Genomic DNA, 10329 nt, shown 5'->3' on the forward strand with positions numbered 1-10329 from the left:
GGATAGTAACAGAGGCCTCGTGAAATCGCCCTCTCTTTCTCACGAATGTCCCTTCCCTCAAGCGCAACCAGCAAGCTCTCTCCCTCGCTCTTTCTTGAAATCGCTCCCTCACCGCTCTCTCAATCTCCAATCTCACTCAATCGCTCTCTCTTTTCTCTCAGTATCGCTCTCAAAAGTTCCCAATCAGTGTCGTTCCCAATCGCTCGCGCCTCGCTCAAACACACCGGGACATGCAAGAACTCGTGGATGGGATAAAAAAGAGCTCACCTTCGGCGGTGATGACGTTGATGAAGCTTCGAACTCCTCCAACTCTTCAACCAGGTTTTCTTTGATTTTTAGGTTAGGGTTTTTTGTATTTGAAAATTTCTTCGCCGTTTTTTCTCCTCTCTTCTGATTCGCTTTCGCTCACTATTTATATCTCCTGATTTAGGGTTTCAAAGATGCCTTTGGTATTCCAGAAGAGTAACTCTGTAAAGCACTTTGGATGTTCAGAAATTGGATTGACCCCTTTGATGCTAGGTTCGAAAATGGTAATCTGAACCTTCGTACTTTCTTGCTCTGTTTTGACTTCATGCCAATTTGGGATATTTCTTGAATTTTTACTACTTTGGCTAATTACTCTACTTTTTTTACTGCAGTGAAATTGGTGAGCTTCCATCTCTAAAACCTCATGCAGTTCATATGTGTTATCAGTAATTTGGCAGAAATCCACTGCTTTTGGTGGAGTGATTTCTTCATACTTCGATGCAATGAGCATAGCGGAAACACCGAGCAGCTGAAGCTTGGATCTATTGAGAGAATGGATAGATAGGAATCTGTCAATGTAGGAAACAGCTAGATGAAGAGTTTCTGGGAGAAGTTTGTATTCATCCGCAACCTCAACTAACCAATCCACCAATGTTCTCCTCATATTTGTAGTAATGCATCTCTGAACTTTATCCATGTAATCACCCGCTGGTCTTCGTTTTTCCTGCATCTCCATTGTGCGAAGGTAATCTAAGATATCGGATAGGTAAGGCTGGATAATCTGCTGAGTGTCACGTTTTGCATTGCTTTTGTTACAAACAGACTTATCCAAATTGGAATTAGGAAGTAAGGAAATTGTTGAAGTTAATGCTGATTTGCTGAGGTTCTTGAATTGGCTGGAAATGCTGCAAGGGACAACAAGAAGACTAGAATTGTGCCAAGGCATGTTCAATTGGCTGTTAGAAACGATGAAGAACTGAGCAAGCTTCTTGGTGATGTTACCATTGCCAATGGCGGCGTGATGCCCAATATTCACAACCTGTTGCTTCCAAAGAAAACTGGTTCCTCCAAGGGTGCAGGTGACGATGAACGATTCTTTGATAAAAGCTGATTTCGTTAATGGGTTTACAGTGCTAGGTCCCAGCAATTCTAGTGCTAATGTGAGTATTGTCCTCCTCATCAAGCTTGGCCAAACCAAAATCAGATATCTTTGGGTCAAGATTGGTATCAAGCAATACATTAGTGGCCTTGATGTCCCTGTGAACAAACTTCAGTCTTGACTCTTCATGGAGGTATGCCAAACCTCTAGCAATACCAACACAAATCTTCTGCCTTGTTGACCAATCTAATTTAATTTGGTGTTCCTCTGGACCAAATAAAGCACGCGCTAAACTATTGTTTTCCAAGTATTCATATATCAGCAACAACTGATCTCCCTCCTCACAGAAACCATAGAGTTTAACAAGATAAGGGTTTTGCAAAGCAGAAATCATGCCTATCTCATATAAAAACTCACGATTCCCTTGCTTTGATTTAGAAGAAAGTTGCTTCACTGCTATTAATGTTCCATTGGGTAAGCACCCCTTGTACACGGGACCAAACCCTCCTTCTCCAATCTTATTGGAAACATCAAAGTTATTTGTGGCTGCTTTGATTTGTCTTAAGGTAAATAAACCTGTTTGTAGGCCTAAACTCTCCAGCTCTGTTAATTAAAGTAAAAGAAAGATCAAAGATCTCTTGAACTAAGAAAATTAAACATGGACACTCTGCATTGACAATCCATTTTCCTCATACTTGCTCCAGGTTCCATAACATGATATACTAACAAAAGTATGTTCTTATACTTGCTCGGTTACACAACTTGCACAAGTTTACTTTGTATCACTTGAATAACTCATGTGTTAGCAAAAAGTTTGATAATAATGGCAACAAAAGAAATTCATTTGTAATCACCTCTTGCTAATGAGTTTTTCTTTCCAAAACACCCTTTCCACCAAAGTATACCAAATACTAGAATCATAATAATTGTTGTTGCAACCACAATTCCAACTATAGCTCCAGTAGATATTCTTCCAGGTGGAGAGTCAGATTCCACTGAGATAGCCGATATAAGAGGACCATATACTGATTTATTCGGTACAGCCTGTGTTTCTTTTCCAGCCCAATAAAAACGGATCTCCAAAGTATTACTAGAAACAAACATCTTTGAACTGTTTTATGATTTCCTTACCAACTCCTCCTGCTTCTTGTGCAATATTGAAGTCCTTTTGCATCTGCTTTCCCTGAATGTAAATATCAAATACACGCCTTCCAAGACTACCATAAGTTTCATGGTCTGTGAACATTATTTCAGCAAAATGCAAATTTACTGTGTAGCTTCCATTTGCCAGGCAAAATCCATAATAAGTCAAAGAAATAGGAGAAATACGTGCGGGATAAAAGTTTTTCCAAGTAGATCACTTTCCATGAATACACCAGTGGTGCTAAACGCCCAATTTCCTGTTGAACTGGCACGGAATCTCGCTGGTCCAGCTGAATCTGAATCACCGTCATAACTTTTTCCGTTGACTATTGCTTGATTTCCACCACAATTTATATAAAGGGAGTATGAGGGTTTGGTACATTTCATGCTCAAACACGAAACTGCTTCTATATCATTACGTGTCCATGAGGTAGAAAACAAGTTCACCCTGTCATCTTGACATATCTGACTCCCCCGGTTGATGCTAAGGTTATTGTATGAAAGATCTACGTAGGCATTCTTTCTCCAAATAGGAGGCACATTCAAGTAATTGCGAGAGAGGTCAATAATTTGAAGATAACGCAACCTGGTCAGTTCTGGTGGGAGAGTGCCGGGTAGATTTTCCCCTTTCAAAATTATCGAAACAACATGACAGAAGTTGTCACCAGCAACAGAGCAGTCACAGGTGACATTGTTTTCTAAGGTTTTGGGTATGGGACGGGATGCATGCAAATGAACCTTAGGCCAAGTGCCAAACAAAAATAAAAATGGAGAAAAATTCGGGATCAAAATCGGGGTATGACAGTTGCCCCTATCTAAGCGTCTTCAACTAGAGAATATGAAGCAGGATAATCTTCATATGATCATAGTGGGAGATGGTTAAATACTAAGAAGACCCGGATTTTGATCCTGAATCCCTATAAAATATTTAACAATGCCTGTCAGAATTGGCAAAGAAGCAATCTCAAAAGAAGAATCCGTCTGGTACGGTGAAAATCGGCCTGAGTACCGAAACAGAAAGTTGACCTGGATACCAAAATAAATGGTAACACAGGAATACCCATGGCCTGAACGCCGCACATTAGTCTGAACATTAAGCATCGGAATATGAGAGTATCAATGTTGGTATGATCACCGAAAATCTGGTCTGAACACCACTTCGATCTGGAAATCGGAAAACTGGCCTGAATGCCACAAGTTGCATCGACCTGAATGTCGGGAACTTCTTCGATCTGAATATCGGAAACTGGCCTGAATGCCACTTCGGTCTGGATACCGGAAACTGGCCTGAATGCCACTTCGGTCTGAATACCGGAAAATTGGCCTGAATGCCATAAGTGCTTCGACCTGATTGTCGGAAACTTCTTCGATTTGAACATCGGAAAATTGGCCTGAATGCCACTTCGGTCTGAATACCGGAAAATTGGCCTGAATGCCACTTCGGTCTGAATACCGGAAAATTGGCCTGAATGCCACTTCGGTCTGAATACCGGAAACTTTCATGCCTGTCAGTATCGACAAAAATAGGGAAAATGATAATTGAGGCGGCACGTGGGCCAACGACCCATGCTGGGGATAATAAGTCATGAACAACCTTCAGTCTGAGCACTGGAAACAAACTTCTGGCTTGTCACTTGGGATACCGAGAATGTTTTATGTGTATGTTTGAATTTTACGATGGCGTAATGCCCCATGAAAATGGAAATGCTACGCGATTTGGGAGGATGCAATGTAATATGATTCTACATGCAGGGATGTGAAATGCTGGGTAGAATGTCAAACTGAGGCAAGGGGATCTGCTGGGGAAATGATCACCATCTTCTGGACCCCGGCACTACTGTTGGAGATGCACAGCATAATGAACTATGTGGGGAAATGACCGGCCACGCGGTGTTCTGGCAATGACGAGATACCGAGACTCTGACTGGGGAGAGAACGGCGCTGCAAACCTGTTGTTGGGGAAAGCGATAGTGGTTCTGGCAACCATAATCTACGAGAGATGACTCAGCAGGGGGGAGCAAACACCGATACGGTACCGAGGTTATGCTTCCAGGAAAGAGATCATCGATTTGGGATTGAAATCCTTGATCTGGCATCGAACTCTGAGGAGCAGCTGCTTCTGCTGGGAAGATACAGTCTGGTACTGTCAACTCCGCTGGGGAGTGTCTAGTCTGACACGCATGCTTAGGAAATGCCCCGAGGGTATCTGTTCTGAATAGATGATCCAAAGCACTTAAAATTTACATCAACTTTAAATGTTTATTAAGCATATACCTGTAAAGCCCTTATGTGTCATGATGCAATGTTTATCAAAAATTCGGACGTCATTTTTGCAAACAAAACAGTAAAATGAAAATGAAAACAGAGATATACTGAATAACATGATTTTATTTATTGAATGGCCTCTGAATAGGCATTTACATCAGGAAGCAATCCCTGGAAAGAGGTAATTGCACAAAAGACAAAATATAAATTAATCTAATGGCAATGTGAAATGGATTTCTATTGGGTTCCAATTCTGCTATGACTTGCTCGTCTTCAAGATCCTCCAGATGATCAGCTTTCCAAAAAAAGTGATTGGACTGTTTCCTATCCTTCGGAAGTTTCCGGTTATCGACACGAGATGATATTCAGAACTACTCAGAACGCAGTCATTCGCTTAATCCCTAACTTTTGCCTGGATCGCCCTTTCAGGTTTTCAATCCACCGGGATACCCATTTTTGCCTAAGTTGCCTTTTCAGGTTTTCAACTTACCGGGTGTACGATCTTTTCATTTTTAAATCCCTAATTATTGCCCGAACCTTTTCATTTTCTTGGTTCGTCGGGATGCCCATTTTTGCCTGGACTGTTCTTTTTACCGTCCAGCGGGTCTATTTTATGCGAATTTTTTTTTAACTGCGTCTGAGTTTACCGGGGAAGTGAAGTCTTCACCATCCATCGTTGCAAGCATTAAGGCCCCACCATCGAAAACCTTGGTGACGATATACGGTCCCTCATAGTTAGGAGTCCACTTGCCCCTGTGATCCGTCTGAGGAGGAAGGATCCTTTTCAACACCAAATCTCCGACTTGGAAACATCGAGGGCGCACTTTCTGGTCAAAGGCTCTCTTCATCCGACTCTGATACAACTGCCCATGACAAATGGTTGCCATTCGCTTCTCTTCGATAAGACTCAACTCATTGAACCTTGTCCGAATCCATTCAGCTTCATCTAGCTTGACATCCAACAGGACTCTTAGAGAAGGAATCTCCACTTCAACAGGTAGGACTGCTTCCATACCATACACAAGAGAGTAAGGGGTTGCCCCGGTCGATGTACGTACTGAAGTGCGGTACCCATGCAAGGCAAAGGGTAGCATCTCATGCCAATCTCTGTACGTAACGACCATCTTCTGCACAATCTTCTTTATGTTCTTATTTGTTGCCTCAACAGCACCGTTCATCTTAGGACGATAGGGGGAAGAATTGTGATGCTGAATGTTGAAGTTCTGGCACAACTCCCTCATCATTTTGTTATTGAGATTGGAACCATTATCAGTAATGATTCTTTCGGGAATCCCATAGCGACAAATGATTTCTTTCTTGATGAAACAGGCAACCACATGTCTGGTGACATTCACGAACGACGCCGCTTCGACCCACTTGGTGAAATAGTCGATGGCAACAAGGATGAAGCGATGCCCATTGGAAGCAGTCGGCTCAATCTTTCCAATCATGTCAATGCCCCACATAGCAAACGGCCACGGCGAAGACATCACATTCAGAGGATTCGGCGGTACATGCACCTTATCAGCATAAATCTGGCATTTATGACACTTCCGAGCATACTTGAAACAATCTGATTCCATGGTCATCCAATAATAACCCGCCCTCAACAATTTCTTAGCCATTGCATGTCCGCCGGCATGAGTACCGAAGGAACCTTCATGAACTTCCTGCATTAACATGTCCGCCTCGTGTTTGTCCATGCATCTGAGCAAAACCATGTCGAAGTTCCTCTTATACAGTACATCGTCTTTGTTCAAGAAGAAACTGCCTGCCAATCTTCTCAAAGTCTTTCTGTCATTGTTGGATGCCCCTGCAGGGTACTCTTGATTCTTCAGAAAGCACTTGATGTCGTGATACCAGGGCCCTTCATCGACTACCAGTTCAGCAGCAAACACATACGCGGCCCTATCAAGGCGCATAACATCGATCCTAGGAGCATGGTTCCACCGAACCACCTTGATCATGGAGGATAGAGTAGCAAGAGCATCTGCCATCTGGTTCTCATCACGAGGTATATGATACAGCTTTACTGTTGTGAAGAAAGTCAACAGTCTTCTCGTGTAATCTCTGTAGGGGACCAGAGTGGGCTGGAGAGTGTTCCAATCACCATTCACTTGATTGATCACTAGAGCTGAATCTCCGAAGATGTCCAGAGTCTTGATTCTCAAATCAATGGCTTGCTCAATACCCAAGATACAGGCCTCGTACTCAGCTTCATTATTGGTGAACTCGAATGTCAAACGAGCGGTGAAAGGCATGTGGGCACCTTTCGGAGTAGTAATGACAGCGCCAATTCCACTTCCTTTGGCGTTGACGGCCCCATCAAACGTTAAAATCCACTTTTCATCTGGATCAGGTCCCTCCCCAACAACTGGCTCTTCACAGTCTTTCATCTTGAGGAACATGATGTCTTCATCTGGAAAATCAAACTTCATTGGCTCATAGTCTTCAATCGGTTGTTGAGCAAGATAGTCTGACAGAATACTCCCCTTGATGGCTTTCTGGGATGTATACTGGATATCATACTCTGTCAGTACCATTTGCCAACGAGCAACCCTTCCGGTGAGAGCTGGCTTCTCGAATATGTACTTGACTGGATCCATCTTGGAGATTAGTAAGGTTGTGTGAGACAGCATGTATTGTCTCAACCGCTTAGCAGCCCATGCAAGTGCGCAACATGTCTTCTCAAGCATTGAGTATCTCGACTCGCAATCTGTGAACTTCTTACTCAAGTTGTAGATGGCATGTTCTTTCCTACCTGTCTCGTCGTGTTGACCGAGAACACGACCCATAGAATTGTCGAGTACTGTCAAGTACATAATCAGCGGTCTCCCTGGGACTGGAGGCATGAGGATAGGGGGACTCTGCAAATACTCTTTTATTTTCTCGAAAGCCCTTTGACAATCGTCATTCCACCTGATAGCCTGATCTTTCCTCAGCAATTTGAAAATTGGCTCACACGTGGCTGTTAGGTGAGAGATGAACCTTGCAATGTAGTTCAACCTCCCTAAGAAACCACGGACTTGCTTCTCTGTTCTTGGCTCAGGCATTTCCTGTATTGCTTTCACTTTGTCAGGATCCACCTCAATCCCTTTTCCGCTAACAATAAAACCCAGCAATTTTCCAGACCTCACCCCGAAAGTGCACTTGTTCGGATTAAGCCTCAACTTGAATTTCCTTAACCGTTCAAACAATTTCTGCAGATTCTCCAGATGTTCTTCTTCTGTCTGAGATTTGGCAATCATATCGTCCACATAAACCTCGATTTCATGATGAATCATATCATGGAACAGAGTCACCATAGCTCGTTGATATGTTGCCCCAACGTTTTTCAGACCAAACGGCATCACCTTGTAGCAGAAGGTGCCCTATGGGGTTATGAAAGTTGTCTTCTCCATGTCTTCTGGTGCCATCTTGATTTGGTTATAGCCAGAAAAGCCATCCATGAAGGAGAATACCGAGAACTGAGCCGTGTTATCCACCAAAACGTCGATGTGAGGTAATGGGAAATCATCTTTAGGGCTAGCTCTGTTCAGATCCCGGTAGTCGACACACATCCGTACCTTTCCATCCTTCTTAGGTACTGGAACGATGTTTGCGACCCATGGCGGATAATTGGTAACCGCTAGGAACCCTGCATCCAACTGTTTCTGCACTTCTTCTTTTATCTTGACAGCCATCTCTGGTCTTGTTCTTCTGAGCTTCTGCTTGACCGGAGGATAACCCTCTTTGAGAGGTAAGCGGTGTACCACGATGTCTGTGTCAAGCCCTGGCATATCCTGATAAGACCAAGCGAAGACGTCAACATACTCTTGCAACAGTTCAATCAACCCCTTCTTCACATCATCTTCCAAAGCTGCCCCTATCTTGATTTCTTTCTTGACGTCCTCGGAGCCAAGATTAATCACTTCAGTAGACTCTTGATGCGGTTGAATGACCCTTTCCTCCTGTTTTAACAGCCTGGCAAGTTCTTCAGGGAGTTCACAGTCTTCATCACCCTCTTCTTCAGCTTGGAAGATTGGGTTTTCGAAGTCGAAGCGAGCCATAGCAGAATCGTTATTAATAGGATCCGGTGATGTGCATCTGCATGAGTGATGGTATGTGCTTATGAGTGTGAACAGTGAGTGAAAACTAAACAAAACATTGCCAAATATTTTTATTCTTTAGAAATTTTGAAAACTGTAAAAATAGAAAAACAGTGAACAAGATTTTGAATGCAAAAGACGTCCTTCATTTATGATAAACAATGCAGGTATTCACATAGATGAGCCCTACAATGAGTCATTACGCCCTGGGCGGAACGTAAGACTTGGACATGCATGAATAAACAAAGAAAAAATACTCCTCTAGAAGAGTGACTTGGACAATTTCCTTGGCAGACCAATTGTTGATGACTTCACCAAGAATCCTCGGACGCACCCAGTTGTTGATGTCGCAATCACTATCTCCATTTTCATCGTTGATCGCAGAGATCTGGCCATATTGGATGACGCCAGCACTAGAGAAAGTAATCGGGCCCTGACGAGTCTGAAGTGCTGAAGTTGTAGAAGTCAGCGCTGGTTGATACCCAATCCCGAACTTGTCGTCTTTCATTGGTAACTCCAACAGACGTCCCCAACCGGGAGCAATACCTGAATCCACCAAGGCTTGCGCCTGCTTGAAGGATGAGATAGGGGCTCCTGCTTTAGCCCCTTCCACCGGAGCTGCATCCTTGATCTGAACTGACTCAAAGGCCTGACAGAGAGTCTCATGAATTTCACCTTCTACCTCTACGTACTTGAAGGTAGACAGGTTACTTACCAGTATGTCCTCCTCACCACAGACGGTGACAATTCTTCCATTGACTGGGAACTTGATCTTCTGATGTAGTGTTGAGGAGACTGCCCCAGCATTGTGGATCCAAGGACGACCCAGAAGGCAACTGTACGAGGGACTGATATCCATCACATAGAATACGATGTTGAAGGTTTGTGGTCCAATCTGAATTGGCAATTCTACCTCTCCAAACACCGACCTCTTAGAACCATCGAAGGCTCTCACCATGGGATCGGAAGGTTTCAAGATCAAACCTTCTACTTCTAACCTTGACAGGGCTCTCTTGGGTAGCACATTGAGAGAGGAACATGTATCCACCAGAACGTGAGATAACACGGTGTCTTTGCATTCCATTGAGATATGCAAAGCCTTGTTATGATTGCGTCCAGCTGGTGTTAAGTCAGAATCAGTAAAACCTAACCCGTTGCTTGCATGAACATTGGCAACGATCCCTTCTAGTTGGTTTACCGAGATCTCTTGAGGCACATATGCAGCGTTAAGGACCTTCAGAAGTGCCTCCCTGTATGCCTCTGAACACAACAGGAGTGAGAGAATGGATATCTTAGACGGCGTCTGAATCAACTGATCGACTACTTTGTAGTCGCTTTTCTTTATAATTCTTAAAAGCTCGTCCACATCATTCGAGAAAGTAGGCTCTGAGCCAGTCTGGGGTGCAGAAGTGCCCTCATTTACAACTTGTTTGCCTTTGGCCTTAACCGCGACATCAGTGCTCTCAGTTTGGGTAACGGGTGGCGAGA

The 10329-nt window shown here is 43.5% G+C and overlaps 1 protein-coding gene and 1 pseudogene across 1 annotated transcript; both read right to left on the reverse strand.

The window, feature by feature from the left end:
- Positions 1-412: 412 nt before the first annotated feature.
- Positions 413-1382, reverse strand: LOC127082244 (cyclin-A3-2). The gene has a single exon (XM_051022486.1). It carries the CDS (start codon positions 1190-1192, stop codon positions 413-415), a length of 780 nt encoding a protein of 259 aa, XP_050878443.1. The 5' UTR covers positions 1193-1382.
- Positions 1339-2902, reverse strand: LOC127086717 (probable leucine-rich repeat receptor-like serine/threonine-protein kinase At3g14840; annotated as a pseudogene).
- Positions 2903-10329: the final 7427 nt, after the last annotated feature.

The sequence above is a fragment of the Lathyrus oleraceus genome, chromosome 5 (genome assembly GCF_024323335.1).
Source record: "Lathyrus oleraceus cultivar Zhongwan6 chromosome 5, CAAS_Psat_ZW6_1.0, whole genome shotgun sequence".
In the NCBI taxonomy this organism is placed as follows: Eukaryota; Viridiplantae; Streptophyta; class Magnoliopsida; order Fabales; family Fabaceae; genus Lathyrus; species Lathyrus oleraceus.